Genomic DNA, 23,340 nt, shown 5'->3' with positions numbered 1-23,340 from the left:
ATAACGAAATTATTTTACGAATTATAAGAGTTATTTTGGTTCAAAGTTTTGCGGGCGGCTATTAACTTCCAACATAACCAACTTCCGACTTTTGCGTTGACAATTGACGTGTAATGTTTTTATTTGCTTATAGTACTCACATCAGTGTGAGAGTCAGAAATTGGCCACACCGCAGGGCCGAAACTGAAAAGGTAACAGTCGCCAGCAAAACTTTAAACCAAAATAATTTGTATAATTTATAAGATAATGTCGTTATATCACAAATCGTTGTATTTGTTAAAAAAAACACTACAACTTTTATCATATTAAAATTGTCATTTTACCGTGCAAAAGTTAATCATGTCTTTCCTCTCTCTAACATAGAATATTTCTAAGTGATCACTGTGCTTACAATAAAGTTTAGTTAATGCCGTTTAATTTGATATTATATTTATTAGGTCTATCTCTATTAGTTTACGAGATAAAAAGGGGTGGCCACTTATACGGGGACACCATGTGTATATATATATATATTCCTTTTAATATAACTTTAGTTTTGTATGTGTGTGTGTGTGTGTGTACACACACACACACACACACACACACACAAAACTGTTTATTAGTAATTTCTGTTTCCTTTTAATATAACTTTAGTTTTGTGTGTGTATACACACACACAAAACTAAAGTTATATTAAAAGGAAACAGAAATTACTAATAAACGTCAGATATAGGGAACCAACGCAGTAACAGAAGATTAATACAAGTTATTCAGAATAGCTTCCATCAAAGGAGATTAATAGTGGATTCCCGTTGCGGGAAACAGTAAGCTACTGTAAGCTACCGAATAATCATTCCACTATTTCGGCTATATCGATTTGGGCATTCTTCAGCCGTTATCAGTGAGAGAATTGCGAGAATGCGATTTGATTAAGGCCGGGTTGGTTCTAAAGTCCGGATTAAGTATATCTGGTGATTTAGTGATTTCCGATATCAGTTTAGAAATTGGTTCTATGTAAAAAAAATTATGTTATTTAAATCCTTATTAGCATAATTATTTTTAGAATCTAACTGCATTCGACTCAATAGAGGTTTATAAAGGAATCGTAAATTCTTATATGTTGTCTTTTTGTCTTTAAAAATTCGAAATGCTTCACTAAGAATTAGTAGGAATAAATAAGTATACAATAAGTATACAATAAGATGATTTTGCTGAATCTAAAAATTTAACTAAATATAGATCTGAAAATCATATTATTAGAGTATCAAAATGTGATTATGTAGAACGCTCGAGCTGGTTGCTAGAATGTCAAAATTTTTTGTAGCATTGTTTATGTTTGAATTTTCTACATATTTTGATAATTTAATTATTATATTTTCAGATCCAGCTAAATTTTTAAATACTTTAACAGAATCGTTCTTGCTGTGTATATATATTTGAATGCCATTGATAACTCTTTCGGTATATTTGAAAAATAAATATAAAAAAATGTTAAGCGAAAAATCTCTCTCAGGTGCTTTAATTGGACGTAAACATTCTCTCTGAAATAACGCGATTACAGCCGAGTTATTAGTCGAAGTTACGTCGAAACAGAGCATGCGCCATGCCATACGCAAATTAACGAATACGTGATCCACTTTTCCGACAAAAACAATAAAACTCATATTAATTAATGCGGTCTGATCAGGATTGGTTAACATACATTGATCGCCGCGTCGCGCTGGCGTGCGTTTATCGCCAAGAGAGCACATATATGGGATTTTAACGTATTAATCCCTTATACTTTCGTCTATCATTATCATTAGTTTTTCTATAAGATGTTTTTAAATTCTTTTTCTTAGTAAACAACTCTCTGAAAATAACATTATTGGTTTAAAAAATATTTAAAAATTAATTACGATTAAACATTTTTAACCTTCTTTTTTTTATATTACTTGCACATAGCAAATTCCAAGAAAATTTCTCTCTTTATAAATCTTTTTTTTCGTATCTGACAAAATCAGAGAAGCTTGTCTTATAAATGATAAAACCAAGATTAACCGCGCTGAGACCCCAAATAAGCTACTCATTCGTAATGTGCGCAACTCTAGCTCTCCGTTCTAACGTTCTAATTTCTAGGTAAAGTTTTGCTCTAATTTCTAGGTAAAGGTTTACTCGCTAACCCAATTAAACGTCTAAAAGAATCGACCAATTCCGCGAGGTCGAGTCGCGCTGTTCGCTATGAGATCTACATGAATGGGTAACTGACAAAGGGAACGATAATTAAGTGTATGTCTCTGCAAGATCCCTTCTATCGTGTTTGAAAATTCAACCTATTTAAAGTGCGAGATTCGACGAATCGAAACAAAAGAGAGAGAGAGAGAGAGAGAGAGAGAGAGGATTTTAAAAAACGATTTTTAAAAATTGAGAAAGAAAAGGAGAAGAGGAAACACAAACATTAACCACTCATAACAAACAATGCAAAACAGACGTTAAAGAGGAAAGATAACAAGATACGTATACGCTACTGTATCATATTAATCTGTGGTTATTAATCTCAATAGAACTACTGTTAAACGAAGTCCAGAAACCAGTGAAACAAGGAGGAATAGAAAAGGAGATAACAAATGCTATACAATTGTTGGCTATTTGCTCGCTGATGCTTTTACTGACCTACCCGATGACACTCTCTCGGCCGATCGGCGGCGGGTAATACGTGCACTCGTGTACCGGCATCGTCCTCTTCTCGTCTCGTCGTATTTCCGCCGTGGCGACGATCGCTCGGATATAGCGGGATTTTATGGCGGCTCGCGATCTTTCTATCGCGCGCAGCGTAATCTTCGACGCGACGGAGCGCGCGAAAATTGCTCTCTTTCTCTTATAATGAGAACGCAACGGGACGGGGGAGTCTGCTGCGTCTCTGCATCTGCTTAATCGTGGATCTCTCGTCGATCGTGTTCGCGCTTTATCACGCCGATCTATGGTCACCTCCTCCTCTCTCCCTCTTTTAGATCTACAAGTACCTCCTGCTCCAGGCCACTCCGTGCGTGTCGAGGAGGTTCGAACTTCGCCTTTTCTTACCCTGCCCCCTGCATGCCCCTTTTTCTTTTGTAGTTCAGTGAAGCAAAGTGTGGATGTCGAAGGAGAGGGGAAGAAGAGGTAACAGGGAGAGAGGGGGGAAAGAGAGAGAGAGAGAGAGAGAGAGAGAGATAAAGGGAGAAGGGGGAGAAAGAAGTGCCTTGCGCCAACCCTTTGGCGGGGCGTGGAAGGAAACCTCCGCGTCGCGCACGAATACCTTCGAGTGTCATACCCTTCTTCCCCCCCTCACTCTCTCTCTCTCTCTCACTCTCTCTCTCTCTCTCTCTCTTTCTTTCTTGCAATAAGCTTTGTTCATTCCCCTCTGAATCAGATCCAAATAGAAAATAATTTTATATTCGATGTTACAAATTAAGAGCTAATTGTTCCCGTGCCATATGGGCTAGTTTGTTATCGAGGGAACAATTCGATTTCTGCGGGGGAGGTTTAATTAAACGCACATAAATACACGAGGGTTATTTCGATAATAACCCACACTTTGATCCTACTGTGTACACGGTGAGGCATTTAAATGTGAACACCTGCGTACAACGCCGTCGTTTATAAATATAAATTGTTTATAAAAAGCTGCTTGGAAAAAAAATTACAGTGCTACAGAGAGATAATTATATCCCCGATGGGAGAGTCATAAACGAACGGTTTAACGAGAACCATTCCTTTTGCCTAAAAACAGAATTAATCATAAAATTGTAAAGACATGCAATGTCGATTGTTGAAACGATTGCAATATAGATGGCACATTCTAAAACTATCCAAGGAATCTGCTATTTTATGTAACAATGCGATAGAAATAAAACACCTGTGGAATTTCTACATCAACCGTCGCGTTTCCGCACGGATAAACATTTCATGCATTTTTCTTTTTTACGTTCGACCAAATCGAAATGCAAATATATTAAAATCAGATGAAAAATACATTGCGACATTTTCGGTTCCCGCTCTCGGAAATACTCACGGAGTCGACTGCTTGCCGTTTAAATCGCCGCTCGAGTGAGTCGAGCACAGAACGGAGTCGGGCGCGCCGCGAAAATCGCACGGAGTGCGCTACGGACTTTCTACGATCTCAGCAATTTCCGCTCGCGTATTTTCCATGATCTCTCGCGTTCTCCGCCGGCACGACAATCGACGGCAGCAGCCGTGGCCTTTGAAGCGAGCAACAGGGTCGATCGTTACGATCTAATTGCTCGGTACGGAGGAATCGATTCTCAAAGGGGAGTTCGAGACAGCTAGATGGGAGAGTAAAGAAAAGAGAGTGAGCGCGGAGGGAAGGAAAAACCACCGCACGTTCCCTTCGACGAATACGACGTTATATATTCTTACTTCTTCCTCGAGCTCCTCGACACGTCTCTCCGACGGAATCCGATAAAAATCGACGAACGATAAACGATAATTCAAAGACGCCGGTTAATAATATCGTTAAGCTCGGCAAAGAGGCACGCGCGCGCCTCTATTATATTCCATGCCGCGGATAAGGAACGAACGGCATTAATCCGCTTTGAAAGTCGTTAGAGAGTTAAGGTCCTTCGTGCATTAACTTAGGAATAACGTTTGCAAAAGTCGGACGTGTCACGCCGGAAACTCGCTCGTACGGTTTCGTATATAGAGTTCCCGGCTCGCGGACATTGTAGACAAACTCGTTATCGGGGAGCCAATTAAACATACGCGCGCGTGTACCGGTTTCGCGTATGTGCGTGTGCGCGCGCGCGCGTATATATACGCGCGCAAATGTTTGTGATGGTACATGCACACACAGCGCACAATGCACTATGCATACGCGTGCCGTTCGACCAGATCTAACGGTCCATAATCTAGGTCACTCCAAGATGATTCTCATCGCTCCGTTTTATGTACACGGTGTCCTGGATCTATTAAGCGATCCTCTCTATTTACAGATTCCTCGATTAATCCAAAGTCGAAAGAAATGCTAACTTTTAAAGACGACTGAAGGACCGATCGATCTTTATTCCATTCTTTTATACATCTTCGTTATCGCTATCGAGAGAGAGAGAGAGAGAGAGAGAGAGAGAGAGGGAGAGAGAGAGAGAAAGAGAGAGAGCCGCAGATAAGAACTGACTCATGCCAGAACTGGAACGCCCTATATACATATTCGTGACTTTTTCTAGTTTAACAAAAGCATTACCCTAGTTTCAGGATCCTGGTAAAAAGGTAAAAGGAAGGAGAGGATGAAAAAGAGAGGAAAGTCCAAGGTGGGTGGAAGCGAAGAAAAATAGTGTGCATGTATACACATACGCGTATTCGTGTGTAAGAGCCAAAGGTATAATTGTGATGAACAAGAAAACAGATGAAGAGAGAAAGGCAGAAGAAGGAAGATAAAGCGGGAGAAGGAGACAAGTGTGAAAGCGATCGATATGGGCGATAAGGGATAACGAATCCTGTTAAATGCCGTGGAAAAATGGCACGAGTCAACGTGAAATCCTGCAACGATACGATCGGGTGATACCCTACTTTACAGTTAATATTTCGTATTGATATAAACATAGCGAGCGAGAAATCTATCTGATATCCAAGAAACGTCGAGACTCGTAACTTCGATGGCAAGTTACAATATCGCGATACAATCGAAACGATTGGTAGACAATCCTTCCTCTTACTCTTACTTTCGACTGTAAATGCAACATTTCGCGCATTTTAGAATGTACATTTTAGAATGTTTTAATCTACAAGTAGAGAGTTTACGATCCGTTTTCGACGCTATTAAAACTTCTTTAACGATTTCTGCAAATAAAAGTTCTCATCAGAATTTGAAAACTCTTTTATCATTTAAAACTAGTGGGCATATTTAAAGAGAAAGCACTTGGAGCAATTAGAGATTCTTTCTAACAGTTATCATTAGCAATGTTGTCAGACACGTCTACCTGTATAATATATATGGAATAAGAAAAGTAAATCCCGCGCGTAAGCCCCGTGTAACGAAGAATACACAACGGTGGAACAATAAGCGCGCGTTGCAATATTGCGAATGCGAAATTTGGAATGCGCGACGACGGTCAAGAGGTTACGCGCGTATGATAATCGGCGGGTAATTTTAAGCTACAGTCGAATTCGTTTGCATCTAATTGGTTTCGCAACCCGAGTCGAGAAGACGGGGGGAGGGGGACGGGGAGAACGGGGGAGGAGGGAGCAAGGGAGGGGGAGGGCTACACCTCTCCCGGCTCTTCTGCGATTTCGCCGCGCGGCGCGGGCAGTCCTCGGCGCGCGACGACCCGTCGTGCCTTTCTCTCTTTACCTGAATCTCGAGTCAGGGGGTCTCGTTGGCAATTAGGAGGGAACTCACGAGAGTTAATGCACCGCGTCCCGATGGTCACCGATGATCCGTCGCTCGTGGCCGCACCTGGTGGTCCACCAGCATGATTTTACCAGCAGGCCCGGCGACCGGGAATCGTACCTGCATCCTTGAAAAAAAGAGACAACAGGGGTTCTCAGGTGAAACCACTTTTGGTGGTGCCTCGGTGTGTCTTCTCTAAAGTCGCGTCGCCGCCGCCGCCGTCTTTCCTCTTTTTCGCCGAGACTAGCGCCCGTGGAAAGCTCTCGCGGAGGGGGGAAAAAATAGAAAAACAATCGAAAATCGGACGGAGTCGCGAGCGTGTCTCGAGAACTTCGAACTACGAGTGTAGGTCGACTTTTATGCAAAAAAATTATCGCGATTGCTCGCGGAAAAAGAGCATCGACGATCGACGCGCCGGAGAAAACGTTACAATACAACGACCGTTCGAAAAGAGCATGGCTCTATATATTACATATATATATATAGAGAGAGAAAGAGAGAGAGAGTGTGTGTGTGAAAGAGAGAAAGAAAAGCGAAACGCTAATAAAGTGGCGCTGGACTAATGAACGAGTAATAAACACATCGATCGCTAATCAACTACTCAATATATGGCGCGTATATTTAACAATAACGCGAAAACAATAGCACCAATGCAAGCGATATATTGTTCTCTATACCAATTCGCTTGCACTACCAGACACATATAGTGTGCGCGCGTATATATCGCCAATACTAAATTACCAAGAAAAGACTCGCAGATGAAAGTAAAAACAGTTTCTTTTTTTTTTTTTCAGCTACAAGCGATATTACTACAAAACAGCGACCGACCAAACGGCGATTTGTCGCCGTATCCCTATTCGCTTACAGTCACACAAACGTACTCTTGCTACTTTTCGTTAGTATCTCGTCGGACAAAGCTTAACAAATCGTATACTAAACACACTTACGACCGCAGCACGCATTGCAAAACTAATTCAGCGTTCTACAAGAGGGTAATATTCGTCAAAATATTACTATGTACCCTAATTTCGAGAACCCGCCACTCGGTCTTCTTTTGGCAATCGTTCAACTCAACATACATATTGATTTGTGTGTGTATGCATATAGGTATACATATGTATGTGCGCTAAAAATTACATTGCAGAAAATTTCATCTATAGTCTAAGCTACTCCATCAAGAAAATCTATAATATGTAAAAGATAAGGGAAGACGCCTAAAACAGTCTATGTTGAAATCCTCAATGAATTCAGGGAGAGGGAAGGCAAAGAGATAGAACGTTGAGGTAATCTGTGTAATACTAAAGGTCGGATGTGCTCACGTTGCCAAAATCCTTTAGACGCGTAAAGCGTTATGCTCGGATGTGTGTGTGTGTGTGTGTGTGTAACGTAACGCAAGTACAATGAAATCAATAACCGTAACAGAATTACGTAGCGTGAAGCGGGCCACAATCGAGGAAATCGCGCCGAAAATCGCGACCCGACGTCCGCGGCCGCCGGGTATAGGTGGGTAGATATAACACGCCGAGACCTCGGCGTTTCCCGGAGGTGGAAAATCGGGGTCATCCGGGGGATTTTCCCGGACTGGCCGGACTCTCTCGTAGCAAGGTTGGAGAAGGCGAATAATGCACGTGGAGCGGCGAACCCACGCGCGCTGCCTACGCGGCCAGTTATTCCCGGTGGTGGTTGAAGGAGGCGCGGAAGGGGTACGACCGCACCACCGCCGGGCGACCGGTCGGGTCGATACTCCTCCAGGATCGAGGAAATTCCAGCCCGTGACTTGGCTAATCCTGCTCCGGCAACCGAAGGAAACACCTCCCGGCAGTGTCCGTCAAACGCTAAGAGGCGCCCGAATTAACTAACGCGAGACGTCGCGTATCACGCGACTGCACCTCTCTTCCTTCCACCTCCACCTTCTTCTCCCGATCTCGTGAGATTGAGCGATCCATTCCAATTGGAATTATTTATACACCATAATGATTGAATATTCTCACAACGGCGAATGTGTATTTCACAAACAGGAACGGGGATCCAATCATTAATTAAACATCCAACTTTGTCAATTAATATCAATTGAACTTTATCAATTGAAATTTGCACGAAATTTGCAATCATGCATATAATAACACGAATAAGATCTTTCGTTCTGTTATTCATCTTATCAAAGATTATTTATCTTCGATAAGATAAATAACAGAGCGAAGATCTTATTCGTGTATTATATGCACGATTAAAAAGAAAAAAACATAAAGAAAAACATGAAAAGAAATTTGGAGGAAACGGCTGTTGTTAAGCTGTTGTTAAACCTGAGCGAAGGCACGGCAGGATAACTTTTGAACGAATGCCTGTGCACACTAAACCTTTTTATTGAACGTTAAATCGCCTTATCGGCAAATTTCCGAGTGATAAAATTCCGTGCACACCCAATGACGTTGGCTATTTCCCTGCTGCAGTTCCTGCTTAACTGATCTCATAAACTTGTAAACGACGTAAGCGCGTGCCCCGCTGATATTGTTTTAAATATAAAGAAAAAATTTCATTACCTCTAATATTGAGATCGAAGATGACTTGAGCATAATAAGATTTTAAACCTGGTACTAGTCCGTCGCAGAGAAGCATCTTCTTCGCGAGCGTTTAATAACTTCTCAAAGTGTCGATCAAAGTCGAATATTCCACTGAGAAATTTTGAAAAATTCTTCGCACGGATATCTATCAGCACGTATCACGTTCGAACGAATGAAAATCACGTTTATATATACATATGCCATTAATTCGAAAGCTCGTTACCGCTAATTTGCGAGCCATAAAATATTCAATTTAACAAAATGAAAACGAATATAATTAAACGGCACGAAGGTAATTCAAAATTCACGATCGGCGCGCGGGTCACTCACAGAGAAATTCATTCGTGACGCGACAGTTCGGTGACCATCAGTGGCACGATAAATTGGAGATGCCATTGACATTTTCCAATTGCAGCGACGGGAAAACATCACGGATCGCATTGCGCTTGCATTGTGACTGCCACCCGTTTCTTACGTTTCTTTTTTTTTTTATGGCTTCCGGGAATAAAATATCGGCGCGGGTAAAACAAAACCGCAAACTCAGTCGCGCAAAAAAAGGGGTTGGAAAGGCTTGGCAGACCTCTCACGGGGGATTCTTGCGATTCGAATGCGACGTGCAGCGAGGTCGGCAGCGGATTGAGAACCACCTGCGGATCTCTGTCTGATTCCGTACCACCCTGCGCGGCCCGACCACCGACAGCACCCTCTCGCAAACCGCTTTCCCCCCTCCCCCTCCACCTCGCCACCGCGTCTCGTCCTCCCTCGGCAACAAAACGTTTCCATTCCCCGTTGGCGGCATGCCTCCTTCCAAGGAGGAGGCAAACACACACGCATACACGTGCACGTGCGCGCGCGAACACGCACACGTACAGCGCCACAGTCGCGAACGAACCGCCATGCAAAAGGGAACGGCGACTGTATTGCAGATCTGTAATACTCCTACCCCTTCTGAGAGAACAGTGGGCGAACTCAGTTGCTACCTCCTCCGTCTCCCCCCCCCTCCTCCCTCACCCGTTTGAAACGCCGCTGCCGCCACCGCCGCTACCGCCGTCGTCGACACCGCCTTTTCATCCCCGCAACCCCCTTGACGAAGCCGACTTCCTGGTCAATAACCTCGGCGGCGTGTACGCGACGTAATCGTCAAACATTCGCGATCGGGACAAGCGTGACGCTCGGCAACACCTCTCCCTTTCCTTGCCACGTGGCGTTTAAAACCCCCTTCAGCCGTCGAGATCAGCGCGATGACGCTCGTCCGCACCGTTTCGCGCCGCGCGACGGCAGAAAGCCGCGCGTAATATTTTATTAACAGTTCTCTTCTTTCTCCGCGCAAGATCGTGAAATCATTATGATCTCGGCGAGCCCGAGATCCCTCAGCGAGATATACGGCAGAAAATCTGTGTCTTACTTTGTAAAATTGTCGATCGAATAAAACGCGAGAATCATTCTTGCGCAGCCGGATTTCGCGAAACGGAAATCTGTATTCGGAGAAGAGGAACGCGACGGCTGCGTTCCGAACCGCCGCCACGTTTCCATATCTTTATCGCGCGACGCGCACCACTGCAGTGAGGACCTCTTCCTCCGAACTTCGTAATATCGTGCTACGCGAGGAGATAATAAAAACGCCTTCCCGCAAAGTGAGCTTTCAGAAGTTTTGCGTTGCACGCTCCAGAAAGTTCCGTTATTTATGTCTGTCTCTTATTAATTATTATGGAATGTAAGTACGAAGTTAATACGAACTTGCTGCGAGCTAACTCGCAGCAAAGTGCCGGGAAAGGTCTTTATACAAGATAAATACTTCTTAATTTTTATTTTCGAGACGCGCTGTCGCGGTTCCGCAAATCCGATGAAATATTTTCAGCTTACTGTTTCCCTCTCTCTCTCCCACGATTAATTTGTTATTTCTCTTATCCCAAATTATAAATGCAAATAAGCCCGTGCGTCAATATTGATCTAACATTAAATACGTTAAACAACGTTATAGATATGATATAAAAATATATAATATACAAATAAAATTATATAAATAGAATTAATTGGAATTACGATAAGACATATCGGGGAAAAAAATCGTTATCCGTTGTTAATTGCGAAGGGCACAAATATAATAGATAAAAATATAATAGTATAAAAATATTATAATGTATAAACATTAAAATTAATCGGAAATACGATAAGAGGTATCGGGGGAAAAAAATCATTGTCCGCTTGTTAATCGCGAACGACTCCGTTCCGGAGGAATATTTATCCGCGATATTTGCACGGAAGTGCAAGCGTTCCGCGAGCCGGCGACGCACAATAAATTCGAGGGTTCCCATCGAACTCGTCGGCTGCAAAGTGATGCCATCTGTGGCACTTGGCGCGAAACTCGTCTTAAAAATCATCCCCCTGAGATCAATACGCCGTAGGGGTAGACAGCGGGTCTGCGAAATACAACGTAGCGCGGCACCGGGAATCCGGCGCGTTTAATCTTTCCGGGCAATCGGAGACGTGCGGCAACGCGGGAGGAGGAGGAGAATATCCCGCGTTCGCCTTCAACGTTATTTATTAAATTAAAACATCCCTCTCGCGGACAAAACCCTTCGAGCGGCGATCGCCTCGCTAACTTTTCGCGTGGAATACCCTTGAATTATTGCCGCGTCGTAAACGCTCGTGCTCCCCGAGAGCTCTCGATACTTTATTACTTCTCCCCGAGATTAAAAAGTTGTGCAGGCAGTTGCAATAGAGAGTGTGCTTTCGGCACACTCGTGACGTCAAGGCGTCAAGCTTTAGTACGTCGCACGTGTATTATGGAGAGGGAGAGAGAGAGAGAGAGAACGACGCGACTTATCGACGAATAGGGGTATATAACGACTGGGGCGGCAGAGTTGGGCGCACGAGAATATATCGTAAATCTCGTGTGCCTCGGCTTCGCCGGATATTAGATATTTAGTACAAAGTCTATCGGAATCTGATCAGCCGATTCAGGGCACACGTATAACGAACATTTTCCGAAGTGTCGGGGCTTATACGGCGAGCAAACAGCGAACCAACATCGCCTGCATGTAGATACATACATACGTACATACCTACCCACTCCCCATGTGCACGTATACGATTACAGCATAAGTTTCCACATAACGCTTTAGTCAAATATGAAAAGAAGATTCTATTATTTGCATATATCATCGAATTATATGGAATATTGTTACCAACTGTTCTCGTAAATATTAATTTACGTTAAAATCACGATTTAACAGATTTGCCGTTTCTAGCCTGAAAATAGAACTAGGACGGGAGGGACAGAGGGATTGATTAAATCTCAATTAACTTTAACGAAAATTTATGGGGACTGGCCGCGTCGTCGGGTAAACGAGGTCGGTACGATTTTCGAGCATTATTCGCGAACCTTTAAGACTTTAATTACGAAAACAGATTAAGTGTGAAGGGAAGGTTACACAATCAGCGATCGATTCACAGCTTTCGAGGAAGTGCCATTTCTTTGCGGATGTTGCTCGTTAATTTAATAAGAAAATAAAGCGGAATCTTTCTTCTCATTGTGTTTCCTCATTACATCGAATCGATTAAATTGTCAAAAAAAAAAGTTATTTTTAAACGCAATTGTGTTAGCCGATTCGCGGCGGAAACCATAAAAAAACGGCCAGCGATCGAACGAGAACCCGGCGGTCGGCGAAGACCCGTGTGTATTCGGGTCAGGCATTTGGCTTACGGGAAGGTTTTGCAAAGGTTTCCACGCGAGTGTCTCCTTTGTGGCTTCTAATGACATAATTCGATTTCCGCCGTGCCGCATTAAATCCATATTCGGCGATGTTGCGCACGGACGCGCGCGCGCACGTCTTTCGTGCTACTCCTGCTTTCTCTTCCTCTCTCACTCTTTCAAACATCCTCACGCAAAAGAAAAACGCCTCGCAAAGATGCGGCCTTTCACCGAACGGACACATTCAGGCAAAAATCTCGCTCGCACTGCCAATCTCGTTATCGCCGCCGATCCACCGATTGTACTTCCGATAGGATTTCGCAAACGATTGTCGTCACGCTTTCGCCCACGGCGAAAATTCAGCCCGCGGCGCTGAAAAGTAGGGCGTGCTCACGTTTCGTTCGATCACGTTTTCGTTCCTCTTGATTTGCGACCGTCCGTCCGTCCGTTCGGTCGGTCGGTCGGTCGGTCGGTCGGCGCGGCGCGGCGGAGTGAACTTCGCGGAATTAATTAGCGCGACCGCGATACGCGCGGAAAAGTGCCCCGACGGTCTCGTCCTTCCTGGACGCGTCTGCTTCGACTGTCGTTATTTCGACAATAAAAACGAGCTTTCTCTCGCTTCGGGACTCGACGACAGGCTACAACGAATCTCGTTTGTAGGGGGGAGAGGGGAGCAAGGGAGAAAGGGTGCGAAGTCGCGGCGGCCATTGCTCCGGCTCCGAGATAGCTTTTGTGCTTTTTGTTCGGCCCCGGGCCTTTCATCGCGCGCCATCCCTTCGCGTGTACACAAAAGAACTCGGGTAAATACGAAAAACGCCACGTAGGCACGTCGTCCTCGTCGTCCCGCGCTCGCACTCGAATCCGAAAAATCTCTTATCGATGACGACGTCGCCGTTTCAAGGGCCGGAACCCCGCGTTGACGCGATCGCGAGATAAACAAGACTCTCCCTTCAATAATAACACACTTTTATTCAACGCAGAAAAATATGAAATAAAATAAACGGGAAAAAGTATGTATATTTTTTGTCGTCGCGCTTTACGGGGTGATCTCCGACGGGGCAATGTTTCTCGGCGAACCAACGATTTTGCGCGCGAAGAGCGGTAATAAAGGACGACCGTCAAATGATTAAACGACATCGCCAAGGTCACAATAGTCCTCGTAACTATTGTCGCCATTGGCACACGAGGCGCGGCTCGGTTTAATATTGACAGCCGCGGCGGCGACGACGTAGAAACTTCATAGCCCGAAGGGTAGACGGTTTGCGAGAGAGGCCAAGCGGCGGGGTGCGCTATAGGTAAGCGGCTTATTGCGAGCGACGTCGCCAGGATTTTCGGTAACGGCGCTAACATGGCTGTCGGCGTTGACTTTTGGGGACGATAATGCGCGCCCATCGTCTTTGCTGCTCTTTCCCGTCCTTTCATTAAAAACTCCGCGTCACGCCGCCGGGACGCGACGTAAGACACGTTCGCGAAAATTCGACATATTTCAAAGAGATAGAGACAGAGAGAAAGAGGAATGTCAATAAAACGGACAGGTATAGACGTCAATCGATATTCGAAGAATGTTAAATGATGATGAGACTTGTCAGAGTTATCAATTAGTCGATCAATTTAATCAATCAGTGAAATTGTTCAGTTTTTTGCTCCTCTCTGCCATTGTATAATATTCAGCAAATTATTAAATATCGTATAATCATCACTGGAAAATAACACGTGCCCTCGACGCACCTACACCACACATCCGTTATACACAAAATAATATAAAATTAAATTCATATATTCCTCGCCAGAGAATTTGCCCGTATGTTGGTAATTATATTATGATTTTAAGATTGTGAAAATAAATTCTTCGTAATTTACGTTCCTAAAAATATCTCTCTCGCATCTGTTTCAGCTGATAACGTTCGGAAAGGAATGGAAACCGGCCATTCATCTGGACAATCGTTACAGACTGATGCGGCACGAACCGATGCTAGACGCCTACGGTAACGTGACCGATAAGATTGGATCAGAATATTAATCGAGAAGAGATAGAGGAAGTTCGCGAATTTAAATACAATTATTGTAATGCATGCGGTAACGACGCTAAAGCACTTAATGGACGTCAGGAGGGAGAGTTTCTTAAGTCAATAAAATGAGATTTAATCTATTAAGGGTGTCGTTCTCGTTGCGCGCGTACCGAATATTACTTGCACAAGACGTCAATCGAACGCGAGTCGGCAGTACCACGTGAGTCGTCTCTTTGGCTACCGTCGGGTTTGTTTATGGATCGATTCACATTCTACCCTTCGCCACCCTCCCCGCGTTCCCACCGCCGCGCGGAAGATACGATGCAAAAATACTGCATACCATTTCCAGGGTACCATTATGGATTTTACCAGCCGTTTGTGTTTTAATCGGATAAAGTATGTTTGTCGGATAACTTTGCGCGGGATACTATTTCCCTGCGCGCGTACACGGGGATGCATGACATTTATATCAGTATTTAAACTGACATATTTACATGCATAACGTGATTTTTGTGTCATATCCGCGCATATAACTTGCACACACCCGCGCACGCGCGCGCAAATATATCCCGTATATAATGTCCCATTTCCAGCGCATTTACCTATACTTTAATGAAGATATTTCTCAGTGAAATCTGTACCCATCCGCTTCATTTCGAAAGCCAAAAATGAAAATTGAAAATTTATCATTCGTCAAAATTCGCCGCATAATTCGCCATCTGTTATATCTTTCGAAAAATATAACGATGACGTTGCCCGGGGCTTCCTGGTGTATGTATATATCAGAGGAATACAGTTGATACTCACGTCCGCTCCCCTAATGGTCCTGTGCACGATATATTATACAGTGGCTCTCCGCGCGTAGAGTCGAAAGAGAGAGAGAGAGAGGGGGGGGGCATGGGGGGAAGGTGCGAAGCACGGAATCGGGTTCGAATCGGATCTCCGCTACGGTAACCGCCACGTGGTAATATTGTAGAAGCCTGGTGGTGGTCTGTGCCGGGCCAGGTGGTAGCTCTCGTGCAGATCCAGTCTCGTACCCAGAGACCCTTTCTGCTCTCCCCTCTCGCGTACCCCATACGCGCCCGGCCACGCGACAGCTGTTAATCGTCGCGGCGTTGTCCCGTAATAAAACGTGCAAGGAGGACCGTATCGCGCGTTAGATGACGACGGGATCGAGTACGGTCTCTCGCGGAGACTGGTGCAACATCGGCACGCCGATCTAATGCGCGCGGGCGGGGTCGACATTCGGCACCGGTTCGACTAACGGCTTAACCCTTCCCTGCCGCTCACCGCTGGCCGATCGGTCGGTTAATACACTCGAGGTTTCGAGGAGAGGCCTGGCGAAGAAGCCGGTGTCTCGGCGCCACAGCCGCAGCTCTGGCATCATCGTCATCGGGGCACAAAGAGCTCATTCAACAACGTACAACGATCCCGCTCTGCGGGACTGCAGTGGGCCGACAGGCCGCCCCTGCTCGCCCCGGCCTGTCTGCCTACTGTCGCACAACATCGGCCTTCGGCAGATGCGGCGCGGCGCGGCGCGATGCTCTCGGCACGGAATGCATTTCCACGGAACTCGTTGCGGCGCTTTTTCTTTCGGGACGTGTCCAGGTCAACGGCGGAGAAGAGCAGGGGGCACGCTCGCTCGTTTCAGGCACAACGTAATAACGTAATTGGCGATTTAATAACGACGTCGTTAGCTCTTAATCCTCCTATCCGCGCCTGAGATTTCCTCGAAATTATATCGACCATAAAATAGAGGCGCAACGCAATTGCGCTTCCCCGAATTCCATCGTTTTCGCGTAAACTAAAATAATAGAGCGATTGTAAATTAACGCACGCACACAAATACACGGAGAGAGAGAGAGAAAGAGAGAGAGAGAGAGAGAGAGAGAGAGAGAACGAAAAGGGCTAAACGATTAGTCACGCAAAGTTCTCAATTCTAGCTGAGCAAGACTTTCCGGAGGTAATTTACTGCGGTGCACTGCATTCGCTCGCAGATACATTTGTAGAAAGCGAGAGCGAAAAGGGAAAGAGAGACTCGGATGAAAAAAGTACGCCTGCGAGCGAGAAAGTAGCCGATTTGGCTGTGCAGACTAACAGACGTGCGGGACATGTTAGATGTGGTTTATGTTGGCCTCCCAGCAACAGAGTGCTGGATAGAATCGCGGTTGCGGTTGTATTGCGCAAGTTACGTCCCGCGCGGAAAACAACACGGCCTGGTAAACAGTCGGAAAAGCGCGTCTCGTAATGTATCGCCGTAACACTATCACGCACAATTCCGGGTGTGATATCGACAGGATCTTCTGGTCTGTGCCGTTAATCGGCCTGGCTCAGCTTAATTAATTATTCGATAAACTATACGCCATCAACTCGTTCGATAGTATAATTATAGTCAGGATATGAAAATGCATTCCTGTTTCCCCTTGAACTCGGTGTACTCGATTCGATTTACAGTGATTTCCCTCGGAGTCGTCACGCGGTTTCGTCTGGCAGACACGATTAGGCACTTTCCGAAGCAACCGGTACGTTTCCTGCACCGGAAGAGACCATGCCAGCTGGTAAACGAAGCAGCAGGTTACGGCGACGGTTTTCGTGTTCGACTTTGGGTATCGGCGAACTTCTATCGTATTCGTGTTCCAGGAACATTCAAAAATTTTATTTCAAAAATCTTTCGATCAAAATAACACAGCGCAGTAGTCCGTTTTCTTTTTTATTGCATTTCTACACGGAAAGAAAAAAAGAACAATTTTGCTGAATCCAGATCTGAAAATAATTTTTGTTCAATAATCAAAATAATTTTGTGCAAATTATTGCTAGAGTATCAAAACGTTTTATAGCAATGCTTATCAGTTTTAACATTCCAACAAATTATTTTGACGATTCAACAAAAAATTATTTTCAGATCTGTATTTAGCAAAATTTTTAGACCTTTCAACAAAATCATTCTTTCCGTGTAGAAATTCTATATGTATTTATTTTTAAACAAAGATTAATTTATTTTTAGCTATACAATAATTATTTAATAACGTTAAAATCTTCAATAAAATTATACGTTTAATAAGCAAGATTTCACGTTAAATTTACAATTTTTATAAAATCATAGTGTTTTATGAATAAGATTATTAAATTGATAATTTAATTATCAGTGACGGTAGATATTTTATATTTTTTGATCTGCAAAAATACAAACGATTCGCATTGCATCGCAATGCCACTGTATCATTACGATCGGGAAGAAAAACGATGGCTGGCGAAACGCGCCTCGGCATGGCAGGACGATAAATCTATTTCGCATTCGTCATCTTTAAATAAAATGCATCCCGTGCCAGCGCGTATAGAAAGAAGTTTTGCACGTATCCCCAACGCGGTGAGAGAGCAGCTGTTCCCGCACACCTGGCAAAGATTTTGGAGCCCCTGGGACCGCGGGCACGGCTATTCGGAATTCCTCCAGAACCTACCGCGGATTCTATATGTGCGCCAAGAGTTCTCAACAACGGAACGCAATATTATACATATATACGCAATGTTCATTCGCGTATATATCCCACATCTCGTATCGAAATATATTAATTCACGTTATTGAATACAATGACTTTTTCTAACGTATATTTCCTGCATTTGGCAATTCGGTCAATACAACCATTAGGATTCGTGTGGCGTTGTTTTATTGTTTTGCTCGTTGCGTTTCTTAATAAAGGAAGTTACTTAACCTTTTGACTGTCACATGGATTTTTATAATCGGCCTCCTAACGCTACACTATCATTTCTTGTATAACGTTTATTAAGTAAATTTTAAGTAAAATTTTCACATTAAAATACATCTTCCAATAAAATACATTTTTTAACAAAAATCTTTGGCAAAAAATTGATAGGCTTCTTCTCACTATTTACAATATATTATAAGATATATAAAATTAATGCAAATTGTTTTTCGGTTCATACACAAATGATACACGGAAAGAACGATTATGATATATGTAAAAATTTAGTTAGATGCAGATCTGATAGTAATTTAAATTAATATAACAATACATACAATTATTTTAATTTCAATAAAAATCATTTTGATCTTCTTTCAATTCAATCGTGTTAAAAATAATTGTATTAAAACTAAAATAATTATGTATCACTAAAATAATTTATGTAGAAAACTCAAACGTGATGAGCAATGTTGCAAAATATTTTGACATTTTAATAATCGGTTTGAGAATCCCATATAATTATTTGTATCGTCTAATATATAAAATTATTTTCAGATTTGTATTTTCAGAATACTAAATTATATTTTGGAATACTTTAGCAAAAATATAATTCTCTTCATGCAGTAAAAGCAGAAATAATGTGTTAAATTTCTTACTAAAATTGACGACGCTCTGAACTCATATAGCCCTAAACACATATGTGTGTATCCAATTGAACACACGTGGCAGTCAATGTGCATTAAGATTATACGAACAGAGTAACGTTAATTTCTACGATTAGAATAAAGTTCAATATCGCGTTGACTTTCTCGAAGATCATTTCACACGGACCTCAATTCGGTGCAAAGATCAATAGCTGTGCCACCGCCACCGGCTGCAAGCCGGCGGCGCAAGAGAAACGCGGAAGGATTCAGGAATTATTAACGCAGCGCATAAATAATGCGCATTACTGCGGTAATTGAGAAGACTTCATAAACGGAAATTCGTATCTGTAATTTCGGTGTACTCGCGCGGACGTAATCCATATCGAAGTGAATAATTCATCGCAATTGGCGGTTAGGTATCAATGAGAAATCGGATTAACATTAATTACGGATAAAGCTGGGCCCGTGATCGAACTCGCGAATATTCCTTAGAGCTATGATATTTCGAGGACTTCCTGCTTATATTCTTAAATTGCTTATCGAATGAAAACTGTCGGTATCGATTAGTATAGAGTGAAGAAATAGTTGTTCATGCGGATGAAACAAGAGAGGTAAACTCGATTAAAATTTATAGAGAGAAGAATAAACTAATCAGATATTTTGACCGAAATACCGGCGAGATGTTCAAGTTCGATTGACCGAGTTATTATTCCGCGCGATATTCACTCCTCCCGCATTAATCGTGGAACGCAAAATTATTGTACGTGCTAATAATCGCGTTACACACTGCAGCATAAGAAAAGTACGTAAGATCACACGAACAAAAGTGCAAAAATTATACTATTTAACTAATAAATTATACTTATTGTAATGCAAATGTATACATTTCCATTAAAAGTCGTATAAATTTTACGCTCGTTCATAATTTTACATACATTTCACATATTTTTACATGCTCTTAAGTGTAACCATGACTCACAGTATTTCTTTCTTTCGCGGATAGTAGTAGGTATTGGAGAAACACAGAGCGAAATCGCATTATTCTAAGGTATCGGTTCTCGAAAAAGAAAGCAAGGAAGGACGGAGATCGAGAGACGTTAAATAAAAGAGAAATCGGTGGGGACCGTCGCATGTAGAATCAGACAGAGAGATGAGAAAAGAGACGAAAAAGAGAGAAGAGTGAGGAAAGAGAGAGAGAGAGAGAGAAAAGAGAGAGGTCGGCGTGGCGCGCGGAGAAACAAATAAAGAAGCAAAAATCTCGGGCGAGGTGAAGGAATGCTCGACCTTGGCGTCTCGTACGCGAGGACTATGGCACCTTCTCAATCAGAGGCCAGATGAAATCGAGAGAAAGAGAATAGCAGTCCCCGGTGCAGCGGAAATCTTATTGGCGCGCGCGTTTATACGCCTTTCGCCGCATCTCGCGATCATTCGCGAGGCTCAATTTCGCGTAACGACATGTACTTCTAGGAATCAATCTCGTTCTCATTTTACGCTCACACAAATTTACGCGACTTTTCGCTTTTGCTTTTCCCTTCGACGTTGCAACGTGCATTTGTAACGAGCAGTGGCAAACTTTAAAATCCGGCTTATTTGATACTCGAAAGCTGTTTATAATTCGGTTGAGCTTGTGATATCACACGACGTATCATTCATTTACATTTTATTACTCATAAAGCAACGATTTTTTTTCTCCATACCACGGTACACGGCAGCGAGTTAATTAAAGCCGGTTAATGCAACTGGTCTGAGTTCCAACGGGAGAGGAGCAGCAGCAGCAATATGTTTACACAAGAGCAGTCCGGTTGTTTTTCGGCACCGTGCGAGAGAGCCCGCTATATAATCGCGGGTCCGCGCTGCTGCGCCGAAACCAACGTAATTTCCGCGCGAATCCGGATGATTTCCCGGTGTCAAAAACGCGAAAATTTCGCCGCTTGTACGCGCAGCGCGGCGAGAAAGTTTACGCGATTTAGCGCTGCCGCCGATGCAAAATATCGCGCGCCCGCGCGCGCGACCAGCGCGTGGGAAGCTGTACGCGGGCGAGACGCGTGACGAAATACAGAATGTAACGCGACGTGTATTTATGTGCGTGCACACGCGTCGCTTCTAACCGCCCGTACGCATCGCTCCGCGCGAACGAATTTCTCTCTCTCTCTCTCTCTCTCTCTCTCTCTCTCTCTCTCTCTCTCTCGCAAGTGGAGGAAAACGCGAGGAAAAACGCGTCGACCCATAAATCATTCAGCGTACGCGAAACGATATCGGGGCGAAATCGCGCTACGCGCGCGCGCTTCCTCTCCTCCCCAGGCCCCTATTGCCCAGTTCGCTCGTTAAAACGGGACGTTTTGCAGACAGAACAAATACATCGCAGCGTCGAAACTCGAGTGGAGAAAAAGGAGAGCGAAAGGTGTATCGTAGCCAAAAACTGGCTTTCAGCGCTGACCTGGCTTTTCTCGAGGAACAATCCAACCACAATTCCCGCCTCGCCCCTTCGCCCGTTTATGCACATTTGTGCTATACGAATAAAAAAAAAACGGAGCGCCAGCCGGCGCGAAGGCGCCATTGTCGTTAGCCGATCTCAAGAGTGCAATTCAGGAGGAAAATAAGAATGAGAGGGGGAGGAAACGTACACACATTGCTCGAGACGTCGTTCGGAAAAATATGCGTTTGCCAAGTGACTTCCGACGACAATCACAATGGTAATTTCGCTCTCGATAGTGCATCTCATAATCTATGCGGTAACGCGAGAAAAGCCAACCCCGCTATTGCTGCCATTAATATTGTTAACTATTAATGTTGCCGAAAATAAATTAATTAATGTTCATCTATATTAATAATTATTCAACCATCCTTAATGCGATACGTTTAATTCGGGTCGCATTATCATTCCGCGTCATTAAAATTCGATCCTGCACGGAAAGAATCTTTGCTGAAGTTTATTTTTCTTAAATAGCTAGACACAAAATCTGGAAATAATTTCGTTCAACTGTCAAAATAATTATGTAAAAACAAAACAAAAAAAATAAATCAAAATAATTATTTTGTAGGACGCGCTCAAGCTGGTCGCTAAAACGTCACAACTTTTTGCAGCATCGCTCGTCAGCCCTCGAGTTTTCTATGTAATTATTCTGATGATTCAACAGAATTATTTTCAGCTCTGTATTCAGATAAATTTTTAGATACTTCAGCAAAATCGTATTTCTTTCCGTGCGTGCTTCGAAAGTGTGAACAAGACAAAAAAAGGACGCATCTGACTGTTTCCCCGAGTAAACAAGAATGCGAGAAACACGAGGGAATTTTTGCAGTGCGAAACAGTGCTCGTCACGTGATTGCATAATATCGATCGCGAAGTTGCTCCGAGTACAAGATTGTGGAACGATGTGTGTGCAGGCTGCCGAGCAAGCCCGCCGAGTAACTCGATGCTCGGCAAAGGTACCACCATCGAGTCACGTTTCCAAGTGGCATTACGCAAGAGGCAATGTCGTCGTCATGACAGCTTTATGATCGATAAAACGGATTCGATCAAATAAGAATCCCGGCTAAACCGGCCGCGACATGTTTCGCTAGACTTGGCTGTCAGTCGAATTTCAACTGGTCCAGCCGAGTAATTTTCCTCGTCTGGGTTTCATTTACAAAGAATTATCAACGCCAGTCAAGTAGAAGTGACGCGCGCGAGAGAGAAAGAGAGAGAAACAGAGAAAAAGAGGAAAATAGACTAGTGCTTCGCTGAATAACGATAAATCTCTCAATAGTCGTTAATCGATCACCGTGAGTCACAGTTGGTGACATTGCCGCGGAACGTTTACGGAGAAAGAACAATCGTGGCAAAGTATCTAAAAATTGAGCTGAATATGGATCTAAAAATAATTATGTCGTGGGGCCATTTAAATAATTATAATTATATTTAAATAATATAATTAAACGTTCAAGCTGATTGCTAGAATGTCAAAACTTTTTGCAGCACTATCATGATCGTTGAGCGTAATTACTTAGATTAGTGATTACATAATTACTTAGACGTTCCATCAATATAATTATTTTCAAATCTGTAAATGTCTGGCCTAATTTTTAGGTACTTTAGCAAAACTGTTCGTTCCGCAGCTCGGAACGAACTGTTGGAAAAAAATCCCGATCTTGCAGCGCGTACACCTGACGCAACGTAAGCTAAATAAATAAACGGTTTCCGCACTATATCATTATTTCTACATATCGTATATAATTATTTCTATGTCGTGCAAGTTAACCTTGCAAGGTTCGGAGTTATTTTTACGTAGGCAGAGTCGGAAGCGCGTATATATGTATACACGCTATTTGTATATATATATCATGAGATGGAGACACGCTCTCGCGCGCGCGATTCCAGCGTTCCTATATATTCAATATTTCGCTCCTGATTT

At 43.3% G+C, this 23,340-nt stretch overlaps 2 protein-coding genes across 2 annotated transcripts in view; one reads left to right on the top strand and one right to left on the bottom strand.

Annotated features, from left to right (window-relative positions):
- Positions 1–14,748, top strand: part of LOC105451640 — a 60,833-nt gene extending 46,085 nt beyond the window's left edge. Inside the window, exon 5 of the mRNA XM_011692211.1 lies at positions 14,490–14,748. Within this exon, the coding sequence (XP_011690513.1) occupies positions 14,490–14,615 (126 nt within the window). The 3' untranslated portion in view covers positions 14,616–14,748. The remainder of the gene's footprint in view (positions 1–14,489) is intronic.
- LOC105451641 (RNA-binding protein Musashi homolog 2) overlaps positions 1–23,340 on the bottom strand; it is a 58,183-nt gene that overhangs the window by 16,189 nt on the left and 18,654 nt on the right. The window lies entirely within an intron of this gene.

This window comes from Wasmannia auropunctata, unplaced genomic scaffold (assembly GCF_000956235.1).
Source record: "Wasmannia auropunctata unplaced genomic scaffold, wasmannia.A_1.0 LD336048.1, whole genome shotgun sequence".
NCBI lineage: Eukaryota > Metazoa > Arthropoda > Insecta > Hymenoptera > Formicidae > Wasmannia > Wasmannia auropunctata.
Note: the sequence above shows the minus strand (reverse complement) of the source record. Positions and strands in the feature narration are given on the sequence as shown.